This window comes from Oncorhynchus mykiss, chromosome 20 (assembly GCF_057628025.1).
Source record: "Oncorhynchus mykiss isolate SJ-2025 chromosome 20, ASM5762802v1, whole genome shotgun sequence".
Taxonomy (NCBI): Eukaryota; Metazoa; Chordata; class Actinopteri; order Salmoniformes; family Salmonidae; genus Oncorhynchus; species Oncorhynchus mykiss.
The window spans coordinates 8,576,097-8,595,337 of NC_143041.1; the positions used below are offsets into that span (position 1 = coordinate 8,576,097).

Below are 19,241 nucleotides of genomic sequence, written 5' to 3' on the forward strand. Positions count from 1 at the left end.
ACTGGCCTCACTAATCTGCAATAAACAGGAAACAGGTGTGGAAGGAAGTGGGCGACTATCAGTCAGAGGGAGAGAGCGAGATAAAGAGTGATAGAAAGAGGAAAACGGAAGGCAGAGGATGAGGCTGTGTGAACTGTCCTCGCTCCTATGTGTGGAGCTCTTTCTAATTTTTACGATCCCCCTCTTCTCCTCCTACCAAAACCCCTCAAGCCCCTAACCCCAGCCCTCCTGTCTCACTCATCTCTCCCCTCATTTCCTCTGTCTGTATCTCTCAACCCCTCCCTCCATGCCACCTCCATCTGATACCACTGTTACAGGAAAGAGCTAGCAGGCATTTCAGCTGCCCAGGAAAGGGGGAAGAGGAGAGGGAGTAGGTGAGAAGGAAAGGGGGAGAGAGTGGGGGGATAAGGGGAAGATGAGAAACTGGAGTTTGAAGGGCATCATTCTGGCTCCATCAATGTCAAACCCTGCTTCTCTTCGATATTATCAAGTGGTTATCCTCTACCCCCGTCTGTCAGTCTGTCTAGCTGTCTGTCAGTCAAAAACACAATATATTCCCCCATTTATCTGCGGTTCCATATTTCTTTGTTTTAAGATTGCTTTCACCTTTTGGCTCTTGTTCTCTATACTCTCACTTTTCTGCACCTCTCTCTCCAACAATGACATCAAAATGTGAACTTTGGAGTTTTGAACATTGCAGATTTGGAACTGATTAGAAAAGAAAAAAAAAGAACAAAATAGAATGGAAAGTTGACTCGGCGATGGAACATGGCCTGTGGCTATAATAGTAATATATGGGCTGTACCGTTCCGTATATCAGGAACATCAGGAAGGACCCCAAAGATGGCACTCTTGACCGATGCAGGGGGAGGAGGGGCATGCTTGGGGGTGGAGTCACTGGCTGAGATTGACAACGTGGTAAGGGTGCTGACCAGCAGGATGCCTAACCCCACCCATAACACCAGCTATAGAGGGAGAGAGAGAAAGATTATATAATAATAAAATATACCATTTAGCAGACGCTTATCCAAAAGTGTGTATACATTTTACATATGGGTGGTCCCAGGAATCAAACACACTATCCTGTTGTTGCAAGCGCCATGGTCTATCAACTGAGCTACAGAAGACCACCAGAGAGAGAGAGAGAAAGAGAGAGAATGAAAGAGAGAGAGCGAGAGAGGGATGTTGGTCAGTGATGGGGTTAGTAGGGATAGTGTGTGTGTGTGTGTGTGTGTGTGTGGTACCTGTGCAGTGAGTCCATTCTTCTGTATTTTTCTGTAGATGAGTGCGGGGCAGATGAAGCAGATGAGGGAGCCCATGGTGGCTCCAGTCAGTCCCAGGATGGTCTCCACTACAGACATAAGATCATAGAGAAACATTTAGTTACACACAATCCCTTGGTTGGCTAAAGCGACATACTCCAGCTGACAGTGTACCACGTGGGTCTGTGCGTCAGTCAGGCTAACAGTCCTCATCCTCCTCATCCGCTCTCATCTTTCTCTCCATCTCTTCCTGCACCTCCACACCATACATACAGTACAGAGACAGGGCTTAGCCTTCCTGTTCAATCAGAAGTCAGTATCTCCACACCATCTTTCAACCCATCTTGCCCATGGCCCTGTCCCAAATGAAGCACAAACATACACACCCCTGATCTAATCTAGTACAAGCTTCACTTACAGAACCTGTGTTTCAAGCCAGTACCAATGCCATCCTTCTCCTGACCCAACCCCTCCCTCCCCTGGGCAGGTCTGTCTGGGCGCTGGGCCCAGGCCCCATCTCTCATCCTGGGAACCCAGGCTATATTGTGTCCCTCAGATTTAGTGTCTGTTCCCCCTGGAGTCCCTCCTCCCCCTTCCTCTCTATTAGCCTGATTAGATACACACACCCCAGCCAAACACAGCAGTGTGTGTGTGTGTGTGTGTGTCCCTACCCAAACACAGCCCTAACAAATAGCCTTACCAAACAAGATGAATAAAACATTCAAACTCACCCCAACCTTCACATCTAGATCATTATTACAGCACACAGACAACTAACGGAGACCACTAAAGAACAAATGTGCGCTGTGGGGGTCTATGAGCCAGAGGGTGTGTGTGTGTGTGTGTGGCTGTGTGTGAGGAAGGGAGAATAATAGCGCTATCTTCCTGTCTGTTCGTCCAGAGGAGATAAAAGTAGAGGTGTGATTTAAGGTGTGTGTTAAGAGTGTGACAGTCACTGAGTCATAAACTCATATTCACACACATCGTAAAAAGCTTGAGTTACAACACACACATAAAACAACACATGCATCATGAAGGCCTGCGGACATACAAACATAAGAACACGCGAACAGTCGCGCACACACACACGTGAACACACACACACACGTGAATGCCCGCCTGCACCACACGCACATACAAACACACACCATTGGGGATGAGGATGCCTCCCAGCATGGTTCCGAAGACGATGGCAAGGGTGATCATCTTAAAACGAAGTGGAGGCATGTACCCCCCTGCAGCAAACGTCCCGTCCTTCTGCTGGGGGACAAAAATACTAATTATAACAGTATTCTACAGTAAAGCTCTTCTGGTTAGGGAATGATAATTTCTTATCACTGTTTACTGTGTGTGTTAACCTTCATTTGTGTATAGATTCACCTGTTGTTCGAACAGCATGGTGTTGATGGCCTGTCTACAGGGCAGTATCATCATGGGGAAGCCTACAGCCACTGACATCATGAAGCCCACCCGGATCATCTCTGTCACCAGGTTAGAAGGGAAGTTCATCAGAACGTTACCGGCTATGTCGTCTGTGAAACTGACGTAACCAAAGAAGCCCACCTAGAGAGAGGAGGAGAGGAGGAATAGAGGAAGGAAGGAGGGAAGAGGGGTTAAATCACAGTGATAAATTCAAAAGCCACGCACACACGTACTATGCGGTGAAGACATCGAGACGGGAAGTGACATCAGCATGCACCACTCACCGTGATGTAGAAGGTGGTGACGACGTTGAGGGAGGTGGTGAAGATGGTGCTCATGCGTTTGATGGAGGGCTCGTCCAGACTGTCGTAGGTAGGCAACACCTGCCTGTAAACAAACAACCAGCACACAAACTACTGCTGCCACATCAGACAGGACTAGACAGGTCAAATTTCAGGGCAAACTTTGTGCTCTACTAGAAAAAGCTAAAGTTTTAGTACAAACTTTGTAGTCTGGTCTCCTCTCTCTAAAGACACCACAGCTGTCAACATCAACTGGGGATAATTCAATGTTTTGGGGTTTTTAAAGATCATAATCAAATCAAAATCAAATGTGTATATTTGAATCAAAGAATAAGATATTGGTCGAGGCAAATTGGTCATGAGAGGGTATAAAGGTTTATCTGACGGTTTAGATCTCTACTCATTATAGATGGTGAGATTGAACAGGGAGGATCAGCATTGGTATCATATTAGATTAACACACAGGGAGAGAAAAACAGCAAAAAGGCAGTTGTGGTTTCCGCACAGTGTGTGTGCGACACCGTATGTGCGACACCGTATGTGCGTGTTCGTGCGATGCCATGCACTAGTGTGTGTGTGTGTGTGTGTGTGAGAGAATGAGAGTGGGTGAGGCTGTCTGTCAGTCAGGGAGGGGTGCAGTAAAGTGCTGGTTATTATCTCTGAGAAACAAAGAAGCGACAGAACGGGCTGTCTGTCATCAAGCAGCGCTGTAAAAGAACAGGCCAGCAGCACATTAACAGGGGAATGTACAGGCCTTCTATATAACAGCTAGTGTTCGACGAGGGTTAGAGCATTATAACCTTTCTTGGCCGTCTTTTTTGCACTCACTTTTGTGTGTGTGTGCGTGTGTGTGGGAAAGAGAGAGAAAGAGAGAGCATACAGTTACCATGTCTCTCTACCGCATTCTCTCCCTTTCATTCACTCCCTCTTTCTGGTTTTTAATGGGTGTACAGCACTGTCCCACAGTGCTTTTCCTTGACGCCTGTTTAAACTCAGGAACTATTCCAACTTATAGCTGAGCTCAAATAAAACAGCTTACTGGAACGAGACCTCAAACCTGTAGAGTACTGTACATTCTCTCAATATACCTCATTCCAATGTTTTTTCATTCTATTTATAGTTTACAACCATCTGTAAAATAGTCCAATGTATGTTTTCTTATTGGGTTTATACGATCTGTAAAACAGCGTACTATAGCTATTGATTTGAAATACTTCTTGCCGTCAAACTGAAACTAACACTCCAGCATGTGTGGGTAGAGGGACAGACATGGTCTTCATATTGCTTGTCTAGTTTGTTTGACTCCACAGCAGTATCACAGAGGGACATTTTCATTAGTGTTTGTCTATTCTATGACTGCACAGTTTCATAACTCTATAGTCTTGGCCTGGTTAATGGTGATATTAAGTCATGTTATAAATGAACGTAAACAGCTTTAATAAAAAGGTCATAAAAAGCGTATGTGTTGAAAGCTGTTTAATCAGTGTGTGAATACATTAGATGGCAGCCGTCCATTGGTCTGATTAGCGGTTTGGCTGAAGCAGCATGGAGTCGAGCAGCGCTCCGCTCGCTGTCTGACCACTGGCCAACAGAGGGCCCTGCCAAATAACATTCATCACCGCTAGAGTGTGACACACACACACTAGGACAGGCCCGTGCGAGAGTATTGTTACCTCGGTGGGATAATTATTCTTGTTCCAGTCTCAGCACCAGTCAGCCTCTCCCCCCCCCCCAATAAACCTTACCCAATCACCTCCAAAAAAACTCACATAAAACTCCCTTAAGACACTTCATACATGCAAACCGTAAGCGTATGTACCAGTCAACCCCAAACACAAACACACACCCACCCACCCAAAACCCTTCCCCTTTCATCCCAGGCACCATGGCAATGACAGAAGAGAGGAGGCAGTGACAGAACATGCAGATGGAGGTGAAGATGGAGGGAGGGAGGGAGGGAGGGAGGGAGGGAGGGAGGGAGGGATGGGTGGGTGGGTTATGCTGTTGAATTCCATACTGTTACTGTCACTTGTCCACTCAAGCTTAACATTGTTGTCATCTATGGTCCACCAGGTGCCTTTAGAGTTCCTCAATGAACTTGACACCTTGATAAGCTAATTTCCTGAACATGGCTCACAGCTCTTCATACTGGGTGTCTTCAACCTCCCAACGTCTGCCTTAAATGAATTTCTTTCCACCTCTTTCTTTCCCCTCCTTGCCTCTTTTGACCTCTCTTCCCCAGTCCCCTCCCACTCATAAGGCAGGAAATATGCTTGACATCTTTACTAGAGGCTTTTTACCTACTAATCTCACTGCAACCACCCTCCAGGTCTCTGATCACTAATATGTTTCCTTTTCGGTCTCCATTTCCTCCAACCCTACCCACTCAGCCCCTACCCAGATGGTTGTGTGCCGTTGCCATCTTCTCCCCCTCTCTCCTCTTCAATCCTATCATCTCCCCCTTCTGCTAAATCCTCCCTCCTGCCTCCTGATTCTGCCTCTTCAACTCTACTCTCCATCCTATGACTCGCACAATCCCCTTTCCTCCCAGCCGGCTCAGCCCTTCTCTCCTGCCCCGTGGCTGAGTGACTCATTGCGAGCTTACAGAACAGGATTGCGGGCATGGAGGAAGCTAAACTATTGGAGACCCTATCATCCTTTCACTCCCTCCTGTCTATCTTCTCTTCCTCTGTATCCACTGCTAAAGCCACTTTCTATCACTCTAAATTTCAAGCTTCCACCTCTACCCCTAGGAAACTCTTACACCTTCTCCTCCCTCCTTAATCCTCCACCCATCCCCCTCTGTGGACGACTTTGCCAACCACTTTGAAAAGAAGGTTGACGACATACGCTCCTCATTCACTCAGCCTATTGATTCCACTGATCCCACTCACACAGAACTACCCTACACCTTGACCTCTTTCTCCCCTCTAATCCTGCAACTGGTGAGGTCCGGCCTCCCGACAACTTGCCTGCTTGACCCCATTCCCCCTCCCTTCTCTAGACCATCTCCGGAGACCTCCTCCCATTCCTCACTTCCCCCATCCCTGACCACTGGCGGGCCGAGCACATCGATGGGGCTGTAGTGGAGCGGGTCGAGAGCTTCAAGTTCCTCAGTATCCACTTTCTAAGGATCTATCATGGTCCAAACACACACCAAAACAAAGACGTGAAGAGGGAATGACAATGCCTCTTTCCTCTCAAGAGGCTGAAAAGGTTTGGCATGGGCTGTCAGATCCTCAAAAAGTTCTACAGCTGCACCATTGAGAGCATCTTAACTGGCTGCATCAACACATGCTATGGCAACTGCTTGGCATCGCGCTAAAGAGGGTAGTGCGTACGGCCCAGTACATCACTGGGGCCGAGCTCCCTGCCATCAAGAACCTCTATACCAGGTGGCGTCAGAGGAAGGCCCAAAAATATTGTCATAGGCTCTTCTCTCTGCTACCGCATGGCAAGCGGAGTCTGGAACCCATAGGATCCTGAACAGCATCTACGCTCAAGAAATAAAACTGGTATACTGTTAGTTAAATAAAGAGCTACCCAAACTATCTGAATTGACCCTTTTTGCAAGTCTTTTGTTTTGGACTCATCACATACACTGCTGCTACTGTTTAATACCCATCACGTTGCATAGTCACTTTATTCATAGGTTATATGTACATATCTACCTCAATTACCTCGTACCCCTGCACATCGACTTGGTACTTGTACCCCATGTACACTGCATGACCAAAAGTATGTAGACACCTGCTCATCGAACATCTCATTCCAGAATCATGAGCATTAATATGACTTGGGTCTCCCTTTTGCTGCTATAACAACCTAAACTCTTCTGGGAAGGCTTTCCACTAGATGTTGGAACATTGCTGCAGGGACTTGCTTCCGCTCAGCCACACAAGCATTAGTGCGGTGAGGCACTGATGTTGGGCAATTAGGCCTGGCTCGCAGTCGGTATTCCAAATCATCCCAAAGGTGTTTGATGGGGTTGAGGTTAGAGATCTGTGCAGGCCAGTCAAGTTTTTCTACACCGATCTTGACAAAGCATTTCTGTATGGCTCTTGCTTTGTGCACAGGGCCATTGTCATGCTGAAACAGGAAAGGGCTTTCCCCAAACTGTTGCTAAAACTGAGTCGTCTAGAATGAAAAACAGCCCCAGAACATTAATTCTCCTCCACCAAACTTTACAGATGGCACTATGCATTAAGGCAGGTAGCGTTCTCCTGGCATCCGCCAAACCCAGATTCGTCCATCGGACTTGCCAGATGGTGAAGCGTGATTCATCACTCCAGAGAACGCATTTCCACTGCTCCACAGTCCAATAGCTTTAAGCTCACTGTTTGATGAAATAAGACACAAATTACTCAAGAGGGAGCCCGAGATCAAGATAACAAGAAGAAAATAAAACTGAACCTGTCCCGACCATCCTCTTCCCGCTCCTACTGGCTTTCGCCGATTCTGCCGTTACTCTCCTGAAGTTGTCGGTAACAGGCTAAACAAAGAGTCGGCAACCTCTCATGTGTAATGCCAATTTATCTTACCATTTCTACCGATCTGTGTGCCAGTTATGGTTTTCATAGAACATTTTCGTAGGACAGTTTCCTTTCGTTTATAATAACGTATTCATATCTTAAAATCATTGTCATGTGGTTAACCAAAATTCTATCCAAATCTAAATGAAAAGGATAAACTATGTAAAAATAGCCTATAAAGCCAACAAATAAAAACATTGCAGCCTGCAGGTAGAAAATATCCTGATAAAAATAAATATCCGATAAATCACAATGGCTACACACATGGCCTGTCTGCAATAACCTTGAAACATTGGATCAACTATTAACTTGGGTCTGGCCTGAAGTTCATTGTACATTGTATACAATTCTGGGCCCTCAGAAACTTTGTTTACTTGCTGTTTGCTAAACTTTGTTTACTTGCTGTTTGAGGTGAAGAAAACATAATTTTGAGAAGCTCCACAGCTGATTAGTTGTGGTGCATTAAGCCAATCAGAAATACTACCACATCCCCAAATGGGCCCATTTTATATGCCTACATTTGCAAGCAGGGCAGGTATCCTATAGGCCTTATTCTATGTGTAATCAGGTGCGCATCAACAGTGATGAGGCAACTCCGGAATGCTGGCCTTCTAGGCAGAGTTCCTCTGTCCAGTGTGTGTTCTTTTGCCCATCTTAATCTTTTATTGGCCAGTCAGATTTGGCTTCTTCTTTGCAACTCTGCCTAGGAGGAGGCATCCCAGAGTCGCCTCTTCACTGTTCACGTTGAGACTGGTGTTTTGCGGGTACTATTTAATGAAGCTGCCAGTTGAGAACTTGTGAGGCGTCTGTTTCTCAAACTAGACACTAATGTACTTGTCCTCTTGCTCAGTTTTGCACTGGGGCCTCCCACTCAATTTTCTATTCTGGTTAGAGCCAGTATGCGCTGTTCTGTGAAGGGAGTAGTACACAGCGTTATACGAGATCTTCAGTTTCTTGGCAATTTCTAGATTTCTCAGAACAAGAATAGACTGACGAGTTTCAGAAGATAGGTCTTTGTTTCTAGCCATTTTGAGCCTGTAATCGAACCCACAAATGCTGATGCTAAAGATACTCAACTAGTCTAAGGCCAGTTTTATTGCTTCTTTAATGCAAAAGGGTTTTCTTTTGCAAAAGGGTTTTCTAATGATCAATTAGCCTTTTAAAATGATAATCTTGGATTAGCTAACAACGTGCCATTGGAACACAGGAGTGATGGTTGCTGATAATGGGCCTCTGTACACCTATGTAGATATTCCATTAAAAATATATATTATCTGCCGTTTCCAACTACAATAGTCATTTACAACATTAACAATGTCTACACTGTATTTCTGATCAATTTGATGTTATTTTAATGGACAAAAACGTGCTTTTCTTTCAAAAACAAGGACATTTCTATGTGACCCCAAACTTTTGAACGGTAGGGTATATATTTGCCTCTGCTCGACTAAAGAATATCTTGGGTCTACCAACAGCCTATCGACCAAACAATCGACTAGTCGAATAATTGGGGTCAGTCCTAGTATAATGCCAAGTTATTGTTATTGCTTTTCTATTATGTCTCAATTTTCTTTATCTCTGCATTGTTGGGAAGGGCCTGTAAGGATTTAACTGTTAGTCTACACCTGTTGTTATACAAAACATGTGACAAATAACATTTTATTTGGCATGTCCCCTCTGACTTCAAAATGTTTGTTCCCCTCCTTAAGAAACCAACACTCAACCCCTCTGCCGTCAAAAACGACCTACCGGTATCCCTTGTTTCTTTTCATTCCAAAACACTTGAGCGTGCCGTCTCTGACCAACACTCTCACCAGCTCTCTCAGAACGATCTTCTTGACCCTAACCCTTCAAGACGGGTCATTCAACTGAGACTGCTCTCCTGTGTCACAGAGACTCTCCGCACTGCCAAAGCTGACTCTCTCCCTGTTCTCATCCTCCTAGATCTACCTGCTGCCCTTCGACACTGTCAGGACTGGGTGTCTCAGGTTCTGCACTCTTGGATTGCATCCTACCGGACACGCCACTCCTATCAGGTGAAGAGGATCTTTGTCTGCACCCCGTTCTCTCACAGGGCTCGGTTCTAGGCCGTCTCTTCTCTCTATATACCAAGTCACTCGGCTCTGTCATATCCTCACATGGTCCCTCCTATCATTTGTATGTGGATGACACTCAACTACTTTTCAACTTCCCCCCCTACTGACACCAAGGTAGCGAAACGCAGGTATCTCAGCTGGGATGTTGGCCCACCACCTCAAGCTCAAAAAGAAGGAGCTGCTCTTCCTCGCAGGGAAGGCCTGCTCGTTCAAAGACCTCTCCATCACGGTTGACAACTCCACGTGTCCCCTTCCCAGAGTGCAAAGAACCTTGGCATGACCCTGGACAGCATGTCATTCTCTGCAAACATCAAAGCAGTGACTCACTCCTGCAGGTTCATGCTCTACAACATCTGTAGAGTACAAACCTACCTCACACAGGAAGTGGCGCAGGTCCTTATCCAGGCACTTGTCATCTCCTGTCTGGACTACTGTAACACGCTGTTGGCTGGGTTATCCGCTTGTGCCATCAAACCCCTGCAACTTATCCAGACCACTGCAGCCCACTTGGTGTTCAACCTTCTGAAGTTGTCCCATGTCAACCCACTCCTCTGCATTCTCCACTGGCTTCCAGTCAAAGCTCGCATCCACTACAAGACCATCGTACTTGCCAATGGAGCAGCTACCTTCAGGCTAGGCTCAAACCCTACACCCCAACCCGAATACTCTGTTTTGCCACCTCTGGTCTCTTAGCCCTCCCACCCCTACAGTTGAGTAGCTCTTCTCTGTCCTGGCTTTCCAGGACAGAGAGGAAGAAAATGCTCTCTTAGTCCATCTCTCGCTAGTTACATTGTAGATCCTACTCTTTACTCCTCAAGATCTCCAATCAACACCTCGTCTCCAGGCTTTAACAGCCGGTATGCAAGCAGTGCTGTTGTGATAAATAACCTATTTTCCCAGGGCTAGAATGCAGTTCCTGGCAACCCATTATAAAACCCACACCGAAACAACATGATGCACTTTTGTTAGACAGATACAACTACAGCAGGCGACTGCATCTAGAAGTAGAAGTACCTGGCAATAGAACAGGGAATGAAGTAGCCGATTGGTTAAGTGTGAAGCCGTGAAAGTGAAACAGCAAACTCCCCCACCCCTAACTCTGTCTCCGTCACCTTGCAGACTAACCCTATAGCCTTTGTGTTGTCTTTATGAATGCAGGTAGTCATGCTCCATTCAGTACATTTATCAGTGTTCTACATGCAACAATAGCACATTAAACAACAAATTAGGAGCAGCATGAAAGAAAGACCACATGACTATCATGTCCATTCTACCCATTATATTTCTGTCTCTAGACTCTACATCCTGGTCATGTTCAATAGGCATGAAACAGGAAACTTATTGGACAAGTTTAGGTGTGTACCCCTCCATTATTATTATGTTTTTTATTTTTTATTTTATAAAGTGTCTCGGACTTCTTTTTGTGCCTAATGAACACAACCCATATCCTATCACCCTTTCAGGGACTGCGCAGGAGGGGTGGGAAGGGACTGGGAGGTACTTACGACTGACAGGCGAAGGCCATGCCACAGATAGGGAGGCAGCGAAAGACACCGTCCCAGCGCACCAAACTGACCCGCCCCAGCCAAAAGCCACTGAGTAGCCCGTGTTTGAATGAGGACAGCACCATCTGAGGGAGGGAGGGGGGAGAGCAGGGGGGAGTTATGGCTTGAACCAAAAGAAGAACAGGAGGATTGAAGAGGAGGAGAAAAGCCCATTCTGAAGGCCTGTCTGATCATGAGTGAAAGAATGAAGAAGGGAGGAACCGGAGAAAATGAATTTGAACACAACATTTAAAAAACGAGACAGAATATGCCATGTTGATAAAAAAGTCTCCTCCTGCCCAAATAAGGCTGTGACGAAATCAGAAATCATCCTCTCGAACCTGTTAGACATTTACACATGCCCAATGTCCAATTTGTAGGGCTGCACATTTAATCAAATGGTAATCTAAATTGTGATATTGAGATGCGCAATATCCATATGACAAGAGGCTGCGTTATTTTGAAACAGCCATCTGTAAGGCCCGTATTTTTACTTTGGATTTATTGCTTAAGTTGACAGAGTTCTCTCCGCCCCGTCACTCAGCCAGGCAGTTTCTCGAGCTTCACTCTGCATGCATCGACCAAACAGCATGCAGTCAACAGATTTTTCCCAAACAAGAACACAACTTTCCACCTTACTTCTTAATATAATTCCACATATTTTCTATATTATACTATTTGTTAGTGTAACTTGCTCTTAGTTGGCCTTAGGAAACTGCAAATATGCCTAAAGGTTTCCTGTTAGCTCCTAATGCTACTTGTTCTTAATGAGAGACAGCTTGTTCTTAATCAGAGAGGAAAAGGTGAAGAATATTCTAAAATCTTTGTATGAATGTACCTATCCATTTAAATCTAATTAGGTTCCCATGGGAAAGACTGACCAACACTTTGGTTCCTGCTCTGTCACAACCATCTCCTCCCTTTGTTGTCATGCGAAACAGAACTGAATTCCAAGTGCCCACTGTATTCCAACCATAAAATTAAAATCATAATTCAATTTCTATGATTCCATCAGTTTAACCAAGTGTTTTGATCAATAATCGCAAGTAAAATAGCAATATTTGGTACAAAAATAGCAATTTGATTTTTACTCATTTCGTGCAGCCCAACCAACTAAAATGCAGAATTTAAAGACTGATCAAGAAAATAAATATTTCTGAGGGGCAGATGTTTTGATCGGTACGGCATTTACTGTCTGTAGTTGATTCCCATATCCAGCTCCAGAGGACCAGAGAAAGAGAGCTCCATGAGCATCCTCCACATCAGAGGATGGCAGTTTGGGGGGACAGGGGTTGAGCAATCAATAATTGTGCACCCCCTTGCCTCCAAACCATAGACACACAAACAACCTAAAGACAAACAAAAATGAATTTGAAGAGGGGAGAGGAAATGGAAATGCGAGGATTGGATTGGAGATTGAGAGGGAGGATGCTATTACTTTTAGGAGGTGGTAGGTGGGTTGGGGATTGAATTTTGTCCCCTTAGCGTCCGAGTTGATACCTTCCCCCAGGTCGGAGTTCAAGGATTGTTTCCATGGTTACTTACGGGTGACAGCAGAAGGTGGTGGCGATAATGGGCAGGCACTGTATGACGCCCCTGACCCGCCACAGGTGTACACGCTCGAACCAGGAGCCTGAGATCAGGCCGTAACGCAGAGAAGACATGACTATCTACAGCAGCCAGCCAGACAGCAGTCAGCAGCAACACAGGAGAGGAGAGAAACAGTCACAAGGGAGAGGAAGGTAGAGAGAATCGTAAAGGAGATGTCAGAAAGGAAGGGGGGGGGGGGGGTCAGGAACGGCAGTGATAGAGAAAGAAGTAGGAGAGGAAGGGAGATACATCAGTTAGAGGGTTAGTGGTCTGGACCAAGGTGGGTGGAGGTCAGGGCCAGGACTGGTTCTAATCCCAGACACAACAGTACTCCAACTCACAGTGGTGTTCAGTAGAGATGTCATGGTTTTACTACAGGAGGTTGGGGCAGAGCACAGGATAGCACAAAGAGGCTACACTATACTACAGTAGCAGTACTAAAAGGCTAACTGTGTAAGCAGTGCAAATACTACAGAAATTCACAGAGCCATCGACAATAACATCAACACATTTTCGCAATAGGGTCAAAGAAAAGGCAAGGGAGTCACAGTGTCAACAGTCATTATTCTATCAGTGTGAAACAGGAATTAGAAACACATATCATCATGATAGAAGAGCCATAATTCTTTGTAAAAACCTATCGAGTAAAATGTATATTAGCAAAACTCTTAACATTTTACCCATCTGAGTATGGCCCTCTTACACCTGCTGCAGGCAGCCCTGTACCCCTTCCCCTACCTGTGTGGTTTTGGTCTCACCGTGAACATGAAGAACGTGTAAAACATGAGGGCCATGGCAGAGAAGGACTGGATGGATGACATCAGGTTCCTCTGCAGACTGAGAGGCAGCACGATGAACAGGGACACCGTGATCAGCAGCAGCACACGGAAACCAAATGACACCTGCGGAGGGCGAGAAAGGACACAATCTCTAACCAATCATACCACGCAAACAATCGGTTTGAACAAATCAGCAACAGTACAAGGAAACCAAGTGTGGTGCAAAAAGTACCTTTTGAGTTGTGGAGACGAGAGGCAACACGACACATTTATTCAATCATTTGAAGAAGAACCATCCCCTATTTTATGAAGATTGAGCCATAGCCAGCCACCTACAGTGCATTCTGAAAGTATTCAGACCGCTTGACTTTTTCCACATTTTGTTACATTACAGCCTTATTCTAAAATGGATAAAATTGTTTCCCCCCCCTCCCCTCATCAATCTACACACAATACCCCATATCGACAAAGCAAAAACAGGTTTTTAGAAATGTTACCAAACGTATTAAAAAAAATACAAAATTGAAATATAATATTTACACAAGTATTCAGACCCTTTACGCAGTACTTTGTTGAAGCATCTTTGGCAGCGATTACAGCCTCCAGTCTTCTTGACGCTACAGGCTTGGCACAACTGTATTTAAGAAGTTTCTCCCATTCTTCTCTGCAGATCCTCTCAAGCTGACAGGTTGGATGGGGAGTGTTGCTACACAGCTATTTTCATGTCTCTCCAGAGATGTTCAATCGGGTTCAAGTCCGGGTTCTGGCTGGGCCACTCAAGGACATTCAGATACTTGTCCGAAAGGCCACTCTTGCGTTGGCTTGGCTGTGTGCTTAGGGTCGTTGTCCTGTTGGAAGGTGAACCTTCACCCCAGTCTGAGGTCCTGAGTGCTCTGGAACAGGTTTTCATCAAGGATCTCTCCGTACTTTACTCCGTTCATCTTTCTCTTGATCCTGACTAGTCTTCCAGTCCTTGCCGCTGAAAAACATTGACAGCATGATGCTGCCACCACCATGCTTCACTGTAGGGATGGAGACAGGTTTCCTCCAGACATGATGCTTAGCATTCAGGCCAAAGAGTTCGATCTAGGTTTCATCAGACCAGAGAATCTTGTTTCTCATGTTCTGAGAGTCCTTTAGGTGCCTTTTGGCAAACTCCAAGTGGGCTGTCATGTGCCTTTTACTGAGGAGTGGCTACTGTCTGGCCACTCTAACATAAAGGCCTGATTGGTACTCTGGAGCTCTATCAGAGACCATCGGGTTCTTGGTCACCTCCCTGACCAAGGCCTTTCTACCCCGGTTGGTCAGTTTGGCCGGGCGACCAGTTCTAGGAAGGTGGTTACAAAGTTCTTCTATTTAAGAATGTTGGAGGCCACTGTGTTCTTGGGGACCTTCAATGCTGCAGAAATGTACACTTCCCCAGATCTGTGCCTCGACACAACAGTGTCTCAGAGCTCTACAGACAATTCCTTCGACCTCATGGCTTGGTTTATGCGCTGACGTGCACTGTCAACTATATAGACAGGTGTGTGCCTTTCCAAATCATATCCAATAAACAGAATTTACTCCAATCATGTTGTAGAAACATCTCAAGGTTGATCAATGGAAAAAGGATGCACCTGATCTCAATTTTGAGTCTCATAGGAAAGGGTCTGTATAGTTATGTAAATAAGCTTTATTTTAAAAATATATATATAAGCAATAATGTCTAAAAACCTGTTTTCACTTTGTCATTATGGGGTATTGTGCATAGATTGATGAGGAAAACAATATTGAATCAATTTTAGAGTAAGACTAATGTAACAAAATGTGGAAAAAGTCAAGGGATCTGAATACTTTCCGAATGCACTGTACATTAAGCAGGCATTGATTGCTAATGCGTTTTCAAGTGTTACACCCTACGAAAACACAACCCGCAGACACACAGAAATCACAGAGGCTGTCACCCATCTATCATATAGCCAACGACATGACTCATGTCTACACTTACGTTTACATGCACACTAGTAATTCTATATTAAACTGATTATGGCACTAGGCCGAGTATGGCATTAGACACGTAAACACCTTACTCTGCTTATCTTAATCTGCCTAAATCATACTCAAAGTAAGTGTACACTAATTAAAAGCACAAGCTTCCTTCTTTTTTTGTGCATGTGACACATGAACATTAAAACCAAGAATGGGGTGAGTTCGGTAAAGTGAATGCATTAATCTTAGAAATGGTTTTTAAATAGAAACTTTATATGTCCGAACTCAGAATCAAATAGGCTACCCTGATTTCAGATGTATCCATGTAAACAGGATCATTAGGGAAATAAGTATTCTTGCAAATAATGTAAACGTTTAAATCTGATTATTCACAATAATCATATTGTGTGCATGTAACTGTAGACGGCTTCAAGAAGATAAAAAAAATAATAATAAAAAAGCTGGACAGGAGATAAAAGACTGCATTTCTCCCAAGTCGCCATGCCAACACTATATAACAAAATTCAGAAGTTGAAACAGAGTTCACACATGTTGTTTACAACCGAGCCCTACATTCCTTTGAAACTACACTTGATGAGTAGTTTCAACTGAAAGGTCGGTGTGTTGACTGGACCAAACGCGGTAAAGGCCATCACATTGAATGACTGGACCAGACTCCAATGTTTTGGTCACAGGCTGCACCTTGCAATAAGTAGGCTACGTGTTAGATGTTTTTAAAGCAATGTGACTTCATTTAAATTATAACAATGATTGGGCCTACTTATACATAATTACACAATCATAAGCTTTATATTCCATTGGTTAATATGTAGGTGCAATAATCCTATCTGCTATCATATGTCTAACAATATTGTAAAATATTTGTTTAATTCGTTTTTTATTCAGGTAGCACGGTATGTATTAATTCATATGATCTCATTTTAGAAGTGATGTCCTTTACCCAGACACTTGTATTAACCATGGCTGATGGAATTACCAAGCTTTTAAAAATATCAATTCATAACACCAATATCTGTCCCAAAACATGTGCACTTGGGTATTTTGTCCAAATCATGCGGCCCTATTGTATTCTCTGATTGCTTCTGTAATTCAAAACTCTTGACTCCTACCGGTAGGCCCAACAACTGGGCGAAGAAATTAGAGCCCAGGTCAGCGATGACGACATAGAAGGCAATACAGGTCCCCAACATCAGACCTATCATACTGTAGAGGAAGAGTGGGAGAGACCAAGAGAAAGTGGGAGAGACCAAGAGAAAGTGGGAGGAAGAGGGAGAGAAATTCAGATATTAGCATTTGATCAAGGCTCTAAAGACACAAGACATACATCAAAACAGTATTGGCTCTCAAAGGAGAGGACACCTACCTGGTCTCCACCAGTGTTTTGCCTGGTTTGCCGTAGGCATGGAAAGCTAGGCCAGCATAGGTCCTGCGTTTGGTGCTGTTAGCCGTGTGGACCAGAAACATACACGACTGGTGGGTCATCCACGAACAGAAGAACAGCAACAAAGTCCCCAGCACTATCCCACACTAGAGCGAGAGAAGCAGAGACAGAGAGGGTTATGTCAAAACTGCAAATATGGCAACTCTGTCATACACATTTCAGTTTAACAAGGGCATGATGGGGGCCTAAAACTGCAATTCGGTACAAAGATGTCAAGATCAGCATAAAGCATGAGGCACAGCCTGTATAATGCACCTGTTAAGGCGCGTGGAAAGGTAAACACGGAACAAATGTTCACTCATTACCTGCCGTCACACTAGTAGCTTATCGTGAGTTCAAAGTCGCTACACACGATAAGATAAACTACCTCTGCAATGGAATAATCGTGTGACCGGTGTAAGATAGCGGAAACCGTACCTGTTTGAAACAGAACGGCATGGTCAGAACGCTCACTCCAACGATGCTGTTGACCACGTTCATGATCAAACCCCAGTTTGAAGCCGCCGCCGTCATTTTGAATGTTTAGGTTTTCTTCACCACACAAAAAACGTTCAATACTACGTAGAGAAATGACCACGGTAAAGTGGCAGCCGTTCTTTGGTCCAAGTAACAATGATGACAGTAGTTGAATCCGTCCGATTCTGCTTTACTTTTTCCAAAGCGTATCTTTTTCAAGAGCTATGTGACGTGGCGCTAGTAGGATAGCTAGAGAAACCAAAACATACCGAACAGGCAAACTAGATCATTCAGCTAAAATACATGTAGTTATATTTCATTTCACGAAATAAAATACATGTATCTGCATCGTGCATGTACGTTCAAAATGAAAAATTGACAGCTGAAAGGAAATCGAGCTTTTGTTGTTGCAAAAACTTTGTTCAACACACACCTAACCTTAACCGTTTTCGATTCCCTTGATGTTGAAGCTTATGTTATCATCGGTGACTCGTCCACTTGGTTAAAATATACCGATATCAATTTATATCCGTCACATAACGCTATAAAGTTGTATTTTCATATTTGAGATAAACAACTACAAAAGCTACGGAAATCACTATTTCCTGAACGTGTACACAGGAAGTATGAATCTGGCTCTTTACTCTTCTTCGTCTTTAAGGTTTTATGATAGACTACACCTATTGGTGTATTGTCGCCACCTACTGTATGGATTCTGAACGATAAATAACAAATATCCATTGCGGGAAAATACCAACGTCATATACAATACAAACAAAATAAATCCCCACCCCACTCCAGGTGCCTGTGTGGAAGGAACATTCATCGACAGGTGTCCTTGTAATGCCTCTGCTGTACAATCGCGGAGTCCCGCACTCACAACGATGCCTATTTTCTCTGATTTGTTCTTTGTTAGAGCTGTGCAGTTTATTACCAATGCATCTGGCTCATATTATACCCAGAGATACTTTTGAGGGCATGGGAAAGTTCTTTGAAATCGTATTAACGCCCAATGTGTAAATTGTCCATACGTCTCTTTTCCGAGATGTAAGACCTATTCTCTGTAATATCGTATAGCTTTGGAATCGTGACATTACGTACTTTCGTGGAAAATAGTGAAGTTTCTCGACTCCTGATTTTCGAGAAGGGATTGCGTGACGCAGCATGACTATAGTCTGCTGGCTGGGTGTTACACTGTCTTATTCATTGCAGTTGGGATTCCTATCTCTTTTGTCGTTGAATCGTGACAAGACTGTTCATGATGCGCTTGGGCGTTCTCTAGCGGCCAGGCGTGTTACAGCATTTCGGAAAAGTAGCGTCCCTAGAGCCAACAAATGAACTGTGTTTGCGCAGCCGCGACCATATGAAAAACCTTCAGGCAGAGAATAGACAATCTTATTTTATGGTATTTATTATGCATGTGATTAATTGTACTGCACACACAAACAAAAAGTCCAACAAACTGGCCTTAATAGTATCTGCGGCTGAGAGGTTTTTGGGTTTCCAGGACTTCACTGCCAAAACATTGCAAAGATTACTGTCCAAAGATCTAGCGCCAAGTCAATTTTTTAAAACTGCATTGTTGGTTAAGGGCTAAGGGTAAGTAAGCATTTCACTGTAAGGTGTTGTATTCGGCGCATGTGACAAAGGGATTTGATTTGAAGATGCTCTTCCTTCTCAGGCAACAGAGCCTGTAGGGATGGGTGTTGGCAGTTGAGAGCCTGTAGGGATGGGTGTTGGCAGTTGAGAGCCTGTAGGGATGGGTGTTGGCAGTTGAGAGCCTGTAGGGATGGGTGTTGGCAGTTGAGAGCCTGTAGGGATGGGT

At 44.5% G+C, this 19,241-nt stretch overlaps 1 protein-coding gene across 13 annotated transcripts in view; it reads right to left on the minus strand.

Annotated features, from left to right (window-relative positions):
• The window catches only part of LOC149974335 (putative sodium-coupled neutral amino acid transporter 10), a 31,765-nt gene extending 13,664 nt beyond the window's left edge, over window positions 1–18,101 (minus strand). For 4 of the 13 annotated variants that reach the window (XM_090212106.1, XM_090212104.1, XM_090212105.1 and 1 more), the window contains exons 1-11: window positions 17,378–18,044; window positions 16,883–17,046; window positions 16,629–16,722; window positions 13,507–13,650; window positions 12,704–12,828; window positions 11,120–11,244; window positions 2,969–3,071; window positions 2,643–2,825; window positions 2,411–2,522; window positions 1,245–1,351; window positions 806–965 (exon numbers count right to left, since the gene is read on the minus strand). In XM_090212106.1, the coding sequence (XP_090068232.1) occupies window positions 806–965; window positions 1,245–1,351; window positions 2,411–2,522; window positions 2,643–2,825; window positions 2,969–3,071; window positions 11,120–11,244 (790 nt within the window). In that variant the 5' untranslated portion in view covers window positions 12,704–12,828; window positions 13,507–13,650; window positions 16,629–16,722; window positions 16,883–17,046; window positions 17,378–18,044. Of the gene's footprint in view, window positions 1–805; window positions 966–1,244; window positions 1,352–2,410; window positions 2,523–2,642; window positions 2,826–2,968; window positions 3,072–11,119; window positions 11,245–12,703; window positions 12,829–13,506; window positions 13,651–16,628; window positions 16,723–16,882; window positions 17,047–17,377 lie in introns of all 13 variants that reach the window. The other 9 variants (XM_090212100.1, XM_090212095.1, XM_090212098.1 and 6 more) reach the window with 5 other exon arrangements.
• Window positions 18,102–19,241: the final 1,140 nt, after the last annotated feature.